An 18,368-nucleotide genomic window follows, 5' to 3' on the forward strand; every position below is an offset into this window, starting at 1 on the left:
CGCTCTGGCATATAATGTACAACGGAGTGTTAACACTGGAACTACCCAGGGGAGTCGAGATCGCCGGCTTTGCAGATGATGTTGTCCCGATGATAACCGGCGAGACTCTTGAGGAGGTGGAAATGTTGACGGCAGAGGCAATAGACATCGTGGAAACCTGGATGGCTGACGCCAAGTTGCAGCTGGTTCACCACAAGACGGAGGAACAGCTTGTTAGCAACTGTAAAAAATCCAGCGAGTCGTAATTAGCGTCGAGGGACACTCAATCACATCGACGCGTGCGCAGAAGCACGATCGGTTAAATTACAACAACCATGTCGACTATTTATGTGAGAAAGCTGCGAGGACAACTAACGTATTGGCAAGGATCACGTCGAACGTCAGAGGAGCAAGATGCAGCACGAAACGTCTCCTGGCCGGTGTCCTCAATACTAAGGTGTGGCGTACCGACCTGAGCGGTTGCACTGAGCTCAAAGCACGTCTCGTCAATGGTTGCCCGAGCCGCGAACGCGTTCGAAACGATATCGTGGCAGAGGTGGTATGCGTCATTGCAGGGATGATGGATCCATCTTCAGGATGGGAACTTCCATTTGACGCAGTATTATCCGTCATTTTTGATGAATTTGTTAGGTACACCCCCATATCGAAAACGCAGCCGAAGCGTCAAAAGTGGTGGAAAGAATAATTCTTTTTCATTACTTTTGTTGAATTTATTTTTAATATAAAACGTGTTTCCGGCCTGTGTTCCCTGCATCACCATTTTGACGTCAATGTTAGAATGACGCTTTTCACTCATTGAATATGTATAAATTCCTACGCTACTGCATACTTTGCACTGACGCAAAATTCTGTCAATTCTTTATCGTTTAATGTCATCCGCCATACATTCGTTTATGGCACCTTCGCTGACGACTGAAGACAACATTTTTGGCGAAAGTTAATGTAATTATGTTATTTATCCAGACTGATGATGAAGTTCTTGGATTTGAAAACGAGATTTTATTTCCTAATGTATGTATGTACTCAGTTGGACCGGTACCATGTGGTTTTGGGCGCTGTCAACTCAATTTGCACTGCACTATTATGCCATACTCGAAAATATCGTGAGTAAACAAAACACGTCAAAACTCAGTGGCACCAGCGAACCACTGATGACCTTCAGGCAGAAAGTGATCAAACTATTGGAATTCGGTTTTTATCTCCCTCAAACTCGTCTGTAAACCAATCGACAGCGCTGCGATGACCGATAGGAGATCCCAGCGCACGGAAGAAAGGGAAACCGAAATAAGTAGAACTGTGTGTCGCTGATGCTCATATCTACACAACCGTGCCGATCGAACGCAACACAATATGGAAAACAGGTTTCTCTAGACGTCTGCATGAATTTCGTATTTCATAACAACGTGGTTCGACACCGAAACACCAGACCAGGTGTCCTCTTCGTTCGCGATCGATCGTGCGATGATCCTCAAAACTGTGCCAATGTTCAGCTCAATTAACACATGCCATTTAAAAAATCTAATTTATCTCTTCTTTTTTACTCTTCTCCACAGATCATTAGCTCGTAGTGTTCCTATTTATTCTCCACACGCACACATACACGTCTCTCTCCCCGCGTTCCTTCCTCACCCTAGCCTGTAGTGTACCTGATAGATAACAAACACAAATAATTAAAAAAAATGAGGAACCTGCTGATAGTGACAACCGTGATATGCAGCGTCCTGCTGGTGACGGTGATGGCTGTGCCTGTGCCGGAAGCGCGACCCGATCCAGAACCTGCACCCGCACCGGAACCAAAGACCGACATAGAACTGATGAAGATACCGCTGGACGACGAAAAGGTAAGTCCGAGTGCGGTTTAGGATGCGGGTGGATCAATCAAAAAAGTTGCACCGTCATGCTCTGCCAGTCGGTAAGGGTTGGCAACAGCTGACTTTTTTCATTCGGTGATTTCTATTTATGGCCGAGGATTGATGATAGCTTTTCGGTTAGAAAAATGGAACCGTGCAGACTCGTTTAAATCGAACTAGATATCAAATGAACTTAAGATTCACTCTCCTTTTGAAACACTTCAAGACTACCATTAATAGCTCAAACCATAATTATAATTCAATAATTCAATGAGTACATTTAATAATAATCTGTACATCCGTTCGCGATGTTGAAAATTTATTATTTGAGTAAACATACATATGAGATCTAATGCACGTCATCGAACATGTATACGATGAATGCACTATTCCCGTGTACATCGAGAACAACGTAAAATACACCTTTTTATAATATTCGACATAACTTATTAATTTATCAATGTTTTTCACTTTTCTGTGTTGCCATTTTTATTTATTATTTTTCCTTTTATTTTAGTTTTACCATTTTCTTATTATACTTTTACCATTACTTATTCAAAATGTTCCTTTTTTTAATTTTTATTTAACTTTGCTATTAGTTTGTCTCATCATGTTTATTATGTTTAATTTTTAAAGCATTTTTAATATTTCAACATCTATCTTTATATTATATTATATCTATCTTCTATCTTCTATGTAAATAAAAGTCAATGTTTGTATATATATGATTTATGGACTCCCAAACGGCTTAACCGATTGCCGTAAAAAATTATACATTGTAGGCAATTATTATGTAGGGTGTTTGCGCTTTGCAACAAACTGTGTTTTCCTTCTATTTCGTTGAAAGTCACAGCAATGCGCAACGGGTACTAGCTAGAAATGCATAGAATTCGTTGGAACTGAGAGAACTTTCTCCGAGGCATGGAAAGCATAGTCTCATATACCAATCAACTCAGCTGGATGAATTACGTCAATGTTTTTATGTGTGTTTCAAGCGACAGACCTGACGTAACAATTTAACGCTATGAATTTGTTTTATGTTTAGTTCCTAGGGTATGAGAGATTTTATGAATACATGTCGTGTTTTAGACATATATCTTCCAAACAAAACAACCTAACAGTATACGCATATAATTGAAAGTTTACAAAAATAATTAATTTCTAACAAGTTTTTTTTCGAAGTTGACGCATTTGTACATTCAACGTTTCTTTTAATCGCGAGTCACCATGCAATCCACCTAGCAGCAAGGGAATACCGTTCTTCTATAGTTCATATTTTCAGGGTAGCTGATACATCAGGAATCAGAATATATTGGTTCAAATGGCTCGTTCCCCGTATGTATTCGGAGATTTGCCGTGTCTTTTTATTATTTGCTGTGCGAAAGGAAAAGAGAAGGAGGAGAAAAGGAGTAGAATTAGAAGGGTCGGAAAAATAACAGCACAAAAACAAGCAGGAGTTTAACTTACAACTTACAAGCAGTGCAAATCAGACTTCCCATGAACATCGACAATGTTGTACCTGTGCACACAATTCCGTGCACTCGTTCAACCTCAAACATGTTTCGTCTCGATGTACAGGTTCGCCTTGAACATCGAACCCAAGCGAACGATGTGCAGCACCACCAGTAGCCTCCTTGTAACGACTCCAGTCGTCGAAAGAACAATAGGAACAATTCTCGGAACCTCATCCAACCTCCACATTTCCTTCAACACTATGATCAGTGGGTGATATCTAGTAATTTTTCAACCGTGAGAATCTATCAGATTGTGGTCCAGTGGAATGGCGACCTCGATTACGATATCTTGGTGTCGACCCTTACCATAAACCAGTATAACGGAGCGGTTGTGGTGTAGGAATTGACCCGTAAAATAGTGCGATCTCAGTACAGGTTGATTCGCAGCAAAAACTGCTTGATATACGCCATATTTTCTTCCCGTGGCAAACTGAATCTCTTCAGCGTAAACTGGCGCATTTCTACTCATCTAAGTGCCTGCCCCAATTTGTTCTCTAGATCTTCCAGGTCAGTTCAGCTGAATTTGATGACACTGAAACTGTAGGTCAACACGGGGACAGCAAATGTGTTAATTGCTGACCTTATTCCCCGCGTTCAAGAAAGTGCACACCTCAAACGACTCAAGAACAGATATCGGAGGTCAAGCTTACTGTCAGTGAGGCGGACTATGGAGAGAATCCGCGATAATTATACGATTCGCCACGAACCATGTCCCGAATCATGTCGTCTTCTTCGATCTCGTAGCCACCAGTGTCGACTAATCACCTTGATTGTAGCTGACTTTCTCTCACCCAAACTCCATGCCGATATTGCCACTAATCCTTTTGACTATACCTTCCGTCGATTCAACATACATCTTAAGATCGTCCATGTACAAAGTAGAGGACACCTCTTACGGTGAACTTCCTTCATACCTTATCGGATAGCCATGCCCGTTTCGATTGAGTGTTTTACTGAGGAGGTTTATTTACCAAACAAAACCAAAGTGAACTGTAGGAATCGCCTTGCAATATCGCCCTAAAGATGCCGAGCTTTCTTGACCATATCACGTCTTCCCCACTTCTGACCTGCAGAGTTGTCGTACACCTCTCCATCGTTGGTCGCAGGTACCTGTCGACTGCGGGATCAATTTTATACATCTCCAATACATTCATGAGGAACGAACGCAGTTTGGAGTTCAGTAATCTTATTTTTAATTCTTCTAATCTATACCGTCCATACTAAGATTCCGTTGGTTACTCAATATTTGTACAACAATAACTGTCTCGATGTTCGCTTGATCATTGCAGTCATGTGTATTTTTCTTGCATCACTTGTGCTCCTCTATCAGAATGCTATTCTGCTCACAATGGGCTTAGACGTATGTGGTGATGGTTTGATGGGTTGGACGTGCCGCTATTTTCGGGAAGGATGATCCGGCAGTAAGCGTGGTTCACGTGACAGCCTGTTGAAAAATATAGCCGTCGTAGGATGTACAACGGTCAACTTCATGTACCAAAAGTTTTGAACACCGTCTGGTCAAGATACTGCCCAATTCCTGAAGTACCGCGTAGCCACGCCTACATGATTGGTTTCAATGGTGACAGCTGACATATTCTTCGTGACATCGATGATATCCGGTAGACTTTCGCTGTAATCGGGGCTGATTTGGTGATGGAACGCTCGCTCGTTATCACTGATCATGCAATTACGTTGCCGTCGCTTCGCAGAACCAGTAGAACGCTTTATCCTTTTTGATAAGACGCTGAATTGCTGTACGAGTGCATCGAGCTGGTCCGACAGCTGGTGAGCTCTTGGTTTGCGAAGCTAAGTAGGTGCAATGATCGCAGCCACATGACGATATAATTTCGTTGCTCTTTTGCTGTCCCTGTACGCAATCAGCCTTCCAATAGTGATACGTTTGTTCAAGATCCGACTTACCACATCTGCGCTCCATGGATGTACTCGCCTTTTCCGGTGACGTTGGGGCAGGCCACCTCTATGTGTAAGGCGGTATCCTAAGAAACTAACGGTTGCCACTGCAACACAGAGTACCACTAGCTACAAATCTTCCAGGTTGTGCACAAATTCCAGGTACGTTGTAAGAACGTTGCCGTTCACGACCTAAAGTGCTGAGGTCAATTTAAAAAAATACTGCTGCTTCGGGATCCTGGGCCGCGAAATTGGGTCTGCGTTGCCAGGGGCGGCGAAACACTTTACGCATGAGTGGGTAGAAAGCATAGGGTGAGGGGTCCATTAGTAATGATTTTTTTCCCTTTTCGCAATGCACACGCTTACATTACATTCACATTAAGTCATGTTCGTTTATGCAAATGGAATTGTGGTACATCGATGTTTTCAAATGTGTGTAGTGCGAGATACAGGCGCTGCACATCTAATTTTTTTGAAATGGTTCAAAATTTTTAGTGGGTAATTACCCACTCGATTATTTTCGGGAGGTAGTATTACCCATACTACCCACGCTTTCCGCCGGCTCTGTGCGTTGCGATACTAAGCATCCGCTTCGTCCATATTCAAGACCGAATCGCGTAGTAGCTGCTGATCAGGGGGTGTGATTTTTTTGGCAATGGTGGGACTTTAATTGTTGATGCATCTATCAGGGTTACAGCTTCGCGGCCCTCACTCGCAAATGACGCGCTCAATCGTACTGAACTTTGCTTCGACACATCGCTTGCTTCACTGTTTTTTCTACTCAGCCCTCTCGCTCTGCTCTACCTGTTGAATTAGATCGATTATCGCTGGGGTAATAATATTATTGCGGTTGATTGCTCTACGCCTTGCATCCATCGCGTTCTAATTCAGACGTCCGGCGATCCCTGGGAGAACATGTTGGTCTCTGCGCTGTACAAAGATAGAAGGCGTGGAATTTGTTAAACTCCGTCGTTCGCGTGATCTTACGCTGTCCCGCGTTCCCGAGGGAGTGAATGGCTGGCATCTCCTAGGTGCAACATTTGTCATAAGTGCACCGTTCCTTCAGTGGCGTAGTAGCTGAGGAAGGGAGGGATGAAGACAACCTCCCCCCCACCAAATTGGTTGAAGAAATTTGAAAAAATTGAATATGTTCAACAAAAATATACCTAATATTTTAAAAGAAATTCTCAAAGTTTCAAAAGTTATCTTGTGAGAATATTTCCTTGTAGTGATAATTGGTGACACACCTCGACACCTACTGGTCGGCTCGTTGTGGAGGCTAGATCAACCGCCGAAGACTACAACGAGTAGATCGCGACGAAGCTGGGAACTAAATATCGTAACAAAACTGGAAGCTAATTGGTTCACGAAACGGACATCGGTGCCGAGAGAAATTCCACCACATTCTGTAGTCCTTGACTGACGGCGAACATGGACTGGAGAGTGTGCGAGATGCATTTCCATAGCGACCACCAGACGATTTGCTACCGATTTGGCCAATGGAACCCTGCTGCAGCACGGAGAAGCACGACCGGCAAGCTAAAGTGGAAGACGAAAGACATTAACAAAAACCTCTTTGTTGAGTCACTTTGGCGTACAGCGGAATCAAGAATGTGACGGCTTGTGACGCTACATTGCTACGAGAACTGGAGCCATGACGACGTGCAGCTTACTGTTTAAATGCGCTCAGCAAGCTAAACGCTGCTTGTCTTAACGCCAGAAGGCGGGCTCAGAGAGCAAGATCGAAGAGTTCGAGAGGACCGCAAGCAACGTTTCGAGAAGCTAGGGATGCATTAAAAAGCTTAGCAAGCCAGTTTGCCATAAGTACCCGTGCTGCGAAGTAGACGTCAATCCCTGGAAGACACGTACTGAGTCGTCATGACGAAGAGCCGTTGACACCAGCTGAAATGTGCCCGGGTAAGCTAAAGATAATCGTTAAGGGTCTCTTCCCGAAGAACGATCCAACTACCTGGTGACCAACACCGTACGACGAAGGAGAAGGAGAAAGTACAGCCGAGTGGCAAGCGACTAAAGGCGAGCTCAAAAAAGCGTCAATGCGACTAAGTCAAAGATAGTCCCCGGTCTGGACGGAATACCAGACGTTGCGATCCTGGCCTATCCGGACATGTTCAGGATGCTACTGCAGAAGTGTTTAGATGATGGCAATTTCCCCGAAATGTGGAAAGTACAGAAACTGGTGTTTCTGTAGAAGTCAGAGAAGTCACTAAGCCATCCTTCTTCGTATAGGCCATTGACGCAGCGCTGCACATAATAATGAGCCAGATCCTGAAGAACTACTTCCAGAAGTCAATGCGAGTGGCAGTGGGCGTTCCTCAGGGTTCCATTCTCGGTCTAACTCTTTGAAAAGGGATCTTGCGGCTGTCCGGGAAAGTGGAAATCGTGGTTTTGGCGGACGACGTGTCACTAACGGTGATGGGTGAGACACTTAAAGAAGTGAACGTGTTGGTGACGGAGACAATAAACGCGATCGAGAGCTGGATGAACGTGGTCAAGCTACAAATAGCTGACCACAATACGGATGTGTTGTCGACATGGGTCAATAGAAATCACGGAGAAATGATCTTCCGCCTGAAACAGCTACTGTCCGGCCACGGCTGCTTCAGGAAGTAAGTAAAAACAAAGAAGAATCGTTATTTGGGAAAGCTTCTTTCGCCAGAGAACTCTCCGTCTGCCTAAGCTAGATTCACCCTAATCGTCGAACTGACCTTGGCACCTAGCTTCTGGAGAACTTCTCTCACCGGGGAACTCTCTGTCGGAGTAGGTCGATCGTCGGGGACTAGACCGAGTAGTTCGCGAACAAGTTGGGGATCTGAATGGCTCATCAAGAAAGTAGTGCTGAATGGCACAAGAAGAGAACTAAAGGGCCCAAAGGAGTTGCGGTGCTAAATGGCATCAGACACGGAGCCAAAGGGCGCCAGAAGTTGTGGTACTAAAACCAAAGAAGAATCGGTAGCGGGAGAACTTCTTTCGCTGGGGAACTCTCCGTCAGCGTACAGATAGATTCACCGCCGGTAACTAGTCTCAGTAGACCGCGACGAGACACCACCAGTCGCGCCAGGGCTCCAGCAAACCGGATGCGCTGCTCTACCGGAATTGCCGAACTAACCTCGGCACCTGACGTTGTATGGATGGTCTAAAACTGGTAATGTGCGAGGATGAGTAATGCAAGTCTACTGGAAGAACTGACTACTAAGTAGTTGGATAAGATTAACTGAAGCCCGCAGGGCCGAAACTCTTATACCATTCGACTCAGATCGTCGAGATCAGAAAAAGTCTGTATGTGTGTGTCCGTGTGTGTATGTATGTATATATGTGTGTATGTGACAAACAATCTCACCGATTTTTCTCAGAGATGGCTGAACCGATTTGCACAAAATTAGTCTCAAATGAAAGGTACAATCTTCCCATAGCTATTGAATTTTTAATCGATCCGACTTCCGGTTCCGGAGTTACGGCTTGAAGAGTGCGATCACAGTACGATGCAATACATATTAAAATGTGTGCAACATTACTTGGATTTGCGTATCTAGATCATTAATGACCCATCGAAGTCGCTTTGACCACATTGGCCACCTATGATGGCTTTTGAGGCTCCCGGAGAACTAAGTCCCTAAGTTAATATCATAACTATTTCTCAGCGAATTCTTAATCGATTTTTACAAACTTGGTCTCAAATAAAAACTACAGCATTACTATTGTCTGCTATTGAATTTCTAACTGATGCGAGTTCTGGTTCAGGAATTACAGGATGATGAGTACGAACACGCAGAAAATCCCGATTTCAACATATACGGTGATGAATGTAAAAAGGTGAATTTTTTCCAAAATGTCACCACAGCTTCTTGAATTTGTAGTTCTAGGTCACTAACAGTCATTCAAAGTCTCTTTGGCACAATCGTCTGAACTCTCGATCGAAGCAGATCGTTTTCTTGTGCTGTGCATAGAGTGGATCAATATAAATATATACATTGTGAAGGCCAGTCATTGTTTGCGGCAGGCTTTGTTCGCCGGTGCCTAGGTTGGTGAAGTGAATAGTCCAATAACCGAACAAGCCGCTACATAAGCTAAGTATCTTTTTTTTCTCATTTCCCTTTCCCCCGATCTGTCGCTACTTCTTAGATCCCTTTCCCCTGAATATAAGTTTCATCTCTCGTTTACACCACGTGCTATCCTCGTGCCTAAATGGCCGAGGGCGAAGTACCATTGGATGGGAATGATATTCCCATGGATATACCGGATAAACCCGAAATTACTCCCTCCCCTGATTCCCCCAGTCCTCCTCGTATTAAAACATACCCACCCAGTTCAACTGGGCCCTGGGTGGTCTATTTCCGGCCCATTACGAAATCGCTTAATATTTTAGAGATCTCACGGGAGCTGACTGCTAACTACCCGGCCGTAGCTCAGATAACACGTGTTAGAGCTAATAAGATACGCATATTAGTGAATGACCTCGACCAGGCAAACCAGATTGCTCGCAGCGAGCGCTTTACAAAGCAATTTAAGGTGTATATACCTTGTTTGGCAGTGGAGATCGACGGGGTCGTTGCCGAACCGGGTTTGAAGTGCGAAGACGTGTTGAAGTATGGAGTTGGTTGCTTTAAGGACCCCTCACTTGAACATGTGAAGATTCTGGAATGCAAGCAATTGTATTCAGCAAAAACTGAGAATAATAAGACAACTTATTCATTGTCAGACTCGATTCGGGTGACTTTCTCCGGGTCTTCCCTCCCCAACTATGTCCTCCTGGATAAGGTTCGTCTACCGGTTCGCCTGTTTGTACCGCGGGTAATGAACTGCAGCAATTGCAAGCAGCTGGGCCACACAGCCACCTATTGTGGCAATAAGAAAAGGTGCGGCAAATGCGAGGGAGAACATGAGGATGACGCTTGCAGTGGAGAAACTGAGAAGTGTATTTACTGCGGGGGCCTTCCGCATGATCTTAAATCATGCCCCGCGTACAAACAGCGCGGGGATAAAATTAAGCGCTCCCTTAAGGAACGCTCGAAGCGCTCTTATGCAGAAATTCTTAAGAATGCTTCGCCATCTGTCCCTTCCGAAAATTCCTTTGCTCTTTTGGCTGGCGTTGAGCAAGAATCTGACGACCCACAAGAGGGAACATCTTTGGTTAACCCAGGGGAGTCCAGGAAGAGGAAAAATCAAGCTTCCCCTAGATTGCCTCGTAAGGGTGCCAAGGTGTCGTCCACTCAGAGTGCGCCAACTACAATCAATAAATCCAACGGAAGTGATGCACTAAAGCCGAAGCAATTTGCTCCAGGACTTGGAAATTTTAATTCTAACAAGGAGTATCCACCACTTCCAGGGACGCCAAAAACCCCAAGTGTTCCCTTTTTTCAAACAAATACTCAGTCCAGTAGCGGACTAATGAAATTTTCTGACATAGTGGACTTAATTTTCACAGCTTTCAATGTTACTGATCCTCTTAAAAGCATTCTGATACATTTTCTCCCAATGGTGCAAACATTTTTGAAACAGTTGACTACTAAATGGCCCCTCCTTGCAGCGATCGTATCCTTCGATGGCTAAGTCATCAAACGAGGTCACTGATTCGATCACTGTCCTACAGTGGAATTGCAGAAGTATCCTCCCGAAAATCGATTCCTTCAAATTCTTACTAAACAGTTTAAAATGTGATGTTTTCGCATTATGTGAAACTTGGTTAACTTCCGATATAAATCTCAACTTCCACGACTTTAATATAATCCGTCTGGATCGAGAAAACCCTTATGGAGGAGTACTTTTGGGGATCAAAAAGTGCTATTCTTTCAACCGAATTAACCTCCCTTCGACACCAGGCATTGAAATTGTCGCTTGTCAAGTTCTAATCAAAGGTAAAGACCTTTGCATTGCTTCCATCTACATTCCTCCTAGAGCCTCGGTAGGGCACCGAACGCTTTGTAATATCACGGCATTCTTACCGGCACCGCGGCTAGTTCTGGGAGACTTTAACTCGCACGGTACGGTATGGGGCTGTCTTCATGATGATAATAGATCAACATTAATCCAAGATCTTTGCGACAATTTCAACATGACCATCTTAAACACGGGAGAAATGACGCGGATTCCTACACCACCAGCACGCGCAAGCGCGTTGGATTTATCGCTATGCTCGACATCGCTACAGTTAGATTGCAGGTGGAAGGTGATCCCTGATCCCCACGGTAGCGATCATTTGCCTATCGTGATTTCAATTGCTAACGGTTCAAGACCATCGGAAACAATCAATGTCTCGTATGACCTCACACGGAACATTGATTGGAAGAGTTACGCGACCGCGATATCCGTTAAAATCGAATCCACTCAAGAACTTCCTCCGGAGGAAGAGTACAGGTTTTTGGCTGGCTTGATTCTCGACAGTGCGAATCAAGCTCAGACTAAACCAGTACACAGCGCGAATACCCATGGACGGTCTCCCACCCTGTGGTGGGATAAAGAGTGCTCAGAGCTGTACGCGGAAAAGTCCACTGCATATAAGGCCTTCCGGGAAGACGGGTTACCCGCTAGCTATCTACAGTACGCGTCGTTAGAAAGGCGAATGAAGAGTCTAATGAAAGCCAAAAAACGCAGTTATTGGCGCCGGTTCGTCGACGGGTTAACGAGAGAAACAGCGATGAGCACTCTTTGGGGTACGGCTCGACGTATGCGTAACCGTAATAGTACCAACGAGAATGTGGAATATTCAAACCGTTGGATATTCGCTTTCGCCAAGAAGATCTGTCCGGACTCTGTCCCGGTACAGAAAACGTGCCGCGCCGCGTCTCCTCACGATACCGCGAACGAAACACCGTTTTCGATGGTGGAGTTCTCACTTGCTCTCTTATCATGCAACAATAACGCCCCAGGGTTAGACAGAATCAAATTCAACTTGCTGAAGAATCTGCCTGACACTGCAAAAAGGCGCTTGTTGAATTTATTTAACAAGTTTCTTGAGGGTAACATTGTCCCTCATGACTGGAGGCAAGTGAAGGTCATCGCCATCCAAAAACCAGGAAAACCAGCCTCCGACCACAACTCGTATCGGCCGATTGCAATGCTGTCCTGTATTCGGAAGTTGTTCGAGAAAATGATCTTGTATCGCCTCGACAATTGGGTTGAAGCAAATGGCTTACTGTCAGATACACAATTTGGCTTCCGCAAAGGCAAAGGGACGAACGATTGCCTTGCGTTGCTTTCTACAGAAATCCAAATGGCCTATGCTAACAAAGAGCAGATGGCATCAGTCTTCTTGGATATTAAGGGGGCTTTTGACTCAGTTTCTATCAACATTCTGTCAGAGAAGCTGCACCAGCATGGTCTTTCGCCAATTTTAAATAACTTTTTGCTAAACCTGTTGTCTGAAAAGCACATGCACTTTTCGCATGGCGATTTAACAACATTGCGGTTTAGCTACATGGGTCTTCCCCAGGGCTCATGTCTAAGTCCCCTGCTCTACAATTTCTACGTGAATGACATTGACGATTGTCTTGCCAATTCATGCACGCTAAGGCAACTTGCAGACGACGGCGTGGTCTCTGTCACAGGGCCCAAAGCTGCCGACTTGCAAGGACCATTACAAAATACCTTGGACAATTTGTCTGCTTGGGCTCTTCAGCTGGGTATTGAGTTCTCCACGGAGAAAACTGAGTTGGTTGTTTTTTCTAGGAAGCGTGAGCCGGCGCAACTCCAGCTTCTATTAATGGGTGTAACGATCAATCAGGTTTTCACATTTAAATATCTCGGGGTATGGTTCGACTGTAAAGGTACCTGGGGATGTCACATTAGGTATCTGAAACAGAAATGCCAACAAAGGATCAATTTTCTCCGAACAATAACTGGAACATGGTGGGGTGCCCACCCAGGAGACCTGATCAGGTTATACCAAACAACGATATTGTCGGTGATGGAGTACGGGTGTTTCAGTTTCCGCTCCGCTGCGAACATACACTTCATCAAACTGGAGAGAATCCAGTATCGTTGCTTGCGCATTGCCTTGGGTTGCATGCACTCGACCCATACGATGAGTCTCGAAGTGCTGGCGGGCGTTCTTCCGCTAAAAAATCGATTTTGGGAACTCTCATATCGATTGCTCATCCGATGCGACATTCTGAACCCGTTGGTGATTGAAAACTTCGAGAGGCTCGTCGAGCTTAATTCTCAAACCCGATTTATGGCCTTGTACTTCGACTACATGGCACAGAGCATTAACCCTTCTTCATATACTCCCAACCGTGTTCGTTTCCTAGATACTTCTGATTCTACTGTGTTCTTCGACACATCCATGAAGGAAGAGATTCGTGGAATCCCGGACCATATACGCCCGCAAGTGATCCCCAATATATTTTATAATAAATTGCGAGAAGTCGACTGTGACAAAATGTTCTACACTGACGGATCAAATCTCGATGGGTCCACTGGCTTCGGTATCTTCAACAATACTATCACCGCTTCATTCAAGCTCAATGATCCCGCTTCAGTTTACGTCGCAGAGTTAGCTGCAATTCAGTACACCCTTGGGATCATCGACACTCTGCCCACAGATCACTACTTCATCATTTCGGACAGCCTCAGCTCCATCGAGGCTCTTCGTGCGATGAAGCCCAAAAAGCAATTCCCATATTTCCTGGAGAAGATACGGGAGTCCTTGTGTACGTTATCTGAAAAATCTTATCAAATTACCTTTGTTTGGGTCCCCTCTCATTGCTCTATTCCGGGCAATGAAAAGGCCGACTCATTAGCAAAGGTGGGCGCATTAAATGGTGACATATACGAAAGACCAATCTGCTTCAACGAATTTTTTAGTATTTGTCGTCAGAGGACACTCAACAGTTGGCAAACCTCGTGGAGCAATGGGGAACTTGGACGATGGCTACATTCCATTATCCCAAAGGTATCAACGAAGCCTTGGTTCAGGGGGATGGATGTGGGTCGGGATTTTATTCGTGTAATGTCCCGACTTATGTCCAACCACTACACCTTGGATGCGCATTTGCGGCGTATTGGGCTTGCGGAGAGTAGTCTGTGCGCTTGTGACGAGGGCTATCACGACATCGAGCACGTTGTCTGGGTATGCGCCGGGTATTTGGACGCCAGGTCTCAGTTAAAGGATTCCCTTCGGGCCCGAGGTAGACCACCCAATGTCCCAGTCCGAGATATGCTGGCAAATCGTGATTTCCCCTATATGTCCCTTATTTATACTTTCATAAAAACGATAAATATCCCAATTTAGCCCCTCTCTTTTTATTTCTCGTTTTAGAAGTTTTCTCCTGCCTTTTGGGACCGATCAGCTCCAGACTGCAACTATGTAACCGCCGTCGCACTTACCACTACGGAAACTGAAGCGAGAGCGACTCGAGGTCCGATGACTTTTGAAGGATTCCCCGCGGGTCCGAAGAATACCATCCGCCAATCCGACCTACTAGACTGAGGCGCTAATTTGTCTCGCTGATCTCCCGTTTGCCCGAAAGTTGCAAGTTTTGCTCTTCTCTCCCGGTCACCATCTACGCTTTCTCTCCCCTGTCCTTGATACAACTGCTTCTACAGCCCCCTCTGAATATCTTGACCAAGCATAAGTCTCCGCTAAAAAAGTTCAAATTTGTATTCTGTATTCCTAGTTTTAAGATAGTTGTAATTTTACCTCTTTGTTAAAACTATTGTCCCCCATCTTGTAAATAGAATTGTATCCCTAGTTTTAAAACACCGGTGAATTTTCTCATAAACATTTGTTCCCCCTTTTGTGTACCAAACTATATTGTTAGTTTTAAGATAACTGTAAATATTTCCTAAAAAACTATTACTATTGAATTCCTTGTTTTAAAATTTTTCATAAAAAAAATATCTTTTGCTCCCTCTCTTGTATATAGAATCTTATTTCTAGTCTTAAGATAGCTGTAAAATTTTTCTTTTAAAAAAAAAAATATTTCACCATTGTAACCTCCTAGTTTTAAAATATCCAAAATGTAAAAACAAAAGAATTTGGCACCGCCAAGCTAACGCATTTGTGCCTATCAAATAAACGAAATGAATAAAAAAAAAAGTCTCTTTGGCCACCATCGACGGTTCCGGAAGCCCCAGCGAAAGTTTTAAAATTCAGAATAACAGTTACATGGATTGCTCAGTGATGTCTGGACCGATTTAACCAAACTTAGCCTCAAATGAACGGTGTTGCTCCCTAAAATCTGTTATCAAATTTTATTTCGATCCACCTTCCGATTCAAACCGATACCACGATGAAAGCATTTTTTTTGCTAAAATTGGAGCATCTTTCATTTGCAGTTCTATGTTATTGGCGGCCCATCGAAATCTTGTTGGCCACATTGACCACCGTAGACGGTTCTGGCTGGAAGTTCCCGGAAAAATGGAAAACTCAAAATTAAAAAACTCACATCAGTTTCTCGGAGATGGTTGGACCGATTTTCACAAACTTATTTTCAACTCAATTTTTAATAGCAAATATCCTTAAATTCTTAAAACGTTGAGATTTTGTTATCCCCAAAAAAGTTACGGGTTGAAGAGTACGGTCACACAGAAAATTCCCTTATAAACTGATAACACCATGGTGTCTGAACGATACATATTCTAATAGGTTCAACATTAATCGAATTTGCGGGTCTAGATCACTAATGACCAATCAAAGTAGCTTTGACCATATTGGCCGCCTATGACGATTCTTGAGGCCCCCGAAAGACTCGCCCAGTTCCTAAGCTAATGTCACACCTATTTTCCAGCGAACTCTTAACCGATTTTTACAAAGTTAATTTCATATATAAGATATAATACTTCCATTGACTGTTATTGAATTTCATTCAGTACTGACTTTTGGTTCCGGAGTTACGGGGAGGTTATTGCGGACGGCGCCGGTAGTTGAGTGGTAAGCGTGGCCGCCACTCATTTCAGTTGGCCTGGGTTCAATTCCAGCCGAGGTCGTTGAGATTTTTCTGTGGTGATAACATCTGTGGTCACGTCTGCCTTCGGAAGGGAAGTAAAGCTGTTGGTCCCCTTTAACAGCAGTTTAGTGAATCGATATCTAGTCCAGATAGTGGAGTAACCACTCTGGCGTCGGTAAAGAAGAAGTAGATCAAACTTCAAACAGCCAGGGGTGGTCACACAAGCTCAAGCTCAAGCGGAGTTACAGGAAGATTATTACAGTCACATGGGAATTTCTCATAAAAACCGGTACAATTGTAATTCGTCATAGGTTAAAAGTCTATTAATATGAACATCAAATTACTTCGCTGGCCGACATCACTGATGGTAAATCAAAGATTCTTGGAATGAATTGTCCAATATCGATAATTTCGAAAGTCCCTGGCTCCGAACATATTCCACAACTAAAGCCACTTAGGTGATGACTGAACCAATTTTCACTAACCTTGTCTCAAATGGAAAGTATAATATGCATTTGAGTGTTGCACCATCCCATTCAGCCCTCCCCCTTCTTCCTCCCACACCCCTTCGCAAATCTCTTTCCCACTCCCCCCGTCGCAGACCAACCCTCATCGCATTTCAATAAAGATAACATTGCACTCACGCTGATTAAGCTAATTAAATATTTTATCTTTGTTTGTTTCAAGTGTGTTAACGTCGACATGTTGCTCATCATGTTCGTGGCAGTCGTGCACTCATATACACTTACCAAGTATAATAAGAATGTAATAGATATTTTCACAATGTTATATTGAACGTAAACAGCTATTAAACTATAGCTTTGATAAATGAGAAAGGCACCATTGCACCACTAGGTGGATTAAAACAGGTTTTTATTTCGTCATTATTTGTATCGTATTCTTTTTTCTTAATTTTATTATCATAATTTTCTTATTTTTTTATATTTTCTATTTCCTCAGTTTAGGTAATTTTTCCGTTCTCACATCCTCTCGTTTTCATGGGTTTCTTAATTTGTTCCATTTTTTCTCTATTTGTGCATTTTATTTCATTGTTTCATTTAGTCGATTTGTGCTTACTTTTCATTTTTGACATGCTTTTCATTCTTTCAAGCTTTCAATTCTTTCCGCTCTCTTTCATTTAAAATTTATTACACTTTTCTCATACTACAGTTTTTTCTACTGCATTTTTCAATGTTTATCGTTTTATTATTCTATTTTATTCTTAGTGTCCTTTTTTATTTTTATTGCCTCGTGTTTTACCTTTCTTAGTTCTCTAGCGCATGAACCATTTTTTAAATTTTGCAGGAATATATGTTTTATATTTACGTGTCTTGTCAAATAAATAAACTGAATACAAATATGTTTCGTATGATGCTTCATTATTAAAGCGAAGTTCCTTAAATTGAGGTAAATGGCGCTTTCAAGTGTTTTTTTGCACGTTTCAAGCAATTTCTTCTAATACCACTAATTAATCGCTTTAAAAGTAAGATATGTATGTTCGAAGATTGTTACAGTGTTTTAGTTAATTTTCTCCGTAAGTTTAATACTCAAACTCTAATTATCTTTTGAAGCCTCTCAAAGTGCTCTACAATTGGGATAGGAATCTTTTCGTTTCAAAACTTTTTCAATAATTTGAAACGAACCCTGTGAACCCAAAACCGCATAGAAAAAAAAATTTAAAATTTTGTTCGGTTACTCGGTTACGAGGTTACGAGAATCTGCGAATGGAAAAACTGCGTTGAAAATAAAAGCCTCGTAAAAACAACTGAATGAATGTAGACGAACAATTAAGAAACGATATACATGATATGCACTAAATACGGCACTTCGGTAACCTAGCGGGGTTGTTCGCCTTACTACATCTAGTAACGATCTACTACTTGTTAAAAAGGAGCATTCAGGCACGCGATTCTTGAAATTTCTACCGACATACTAAACTCATGCATTTGTACCTTACTGCACCGTTGTTTGTGTGGTTAGAATTATACCCCCAGCAAAAAAGTTGATGTAGTGAACCCATCCGTGTTAGCTCGCTGATGAGAAGTTATTACCCACCCGACAAGCATTCCACGCAAGGCTTTTAGGAGGATCCACAATCGATTCAAAACTGTTTGCAACTAAGTAGCTTCTATACATTATCATTTATTGCGAGCATGCTGTAAACAACTTATGACGAATGGCATTAGCTA

The 18,368-nt window shown here is 43.2% G+C and overlaps 1 protein-coding gene across 1 annotated transcript in view; it reads left to right on the top strand.

Moving 5' to 3' along the window:
- The window catches only part of LOC131677962 (dentin sialophosphoprotein), a 105,844-nt gene that overhangs the window by 42,967 nt on the left and 44,509 nt on the right, over window positions 1-18,368 (top strand). The window contains exon 2 of the mRNA XM_058958070.1: window positions 1,554-1,841. Coding sequence (XP_058814053.1) covers window positions 1,680-1,841 — 162 coding nt within the window. The 5' untranslated portion in view covers window positions 1,554-1,679. The remainder of the gene's footprint in view (window positions 1-1,553; window positions 1,842-18,368) is intronic.

Source organism: Topomyia yanbarensis, chromosome 1, assembly GCF_030247195.1.
Source record: "Topomyia yanbarensis strain Yona2022 chromosome 1, ASM3024719v1, whole genome shotgun sequence".
NCBI lineage: Eukaryota > Metazoa > Arthropoda > Insecta > Diptera > Culicidae > Topomyia > Topomyia yanbarensis.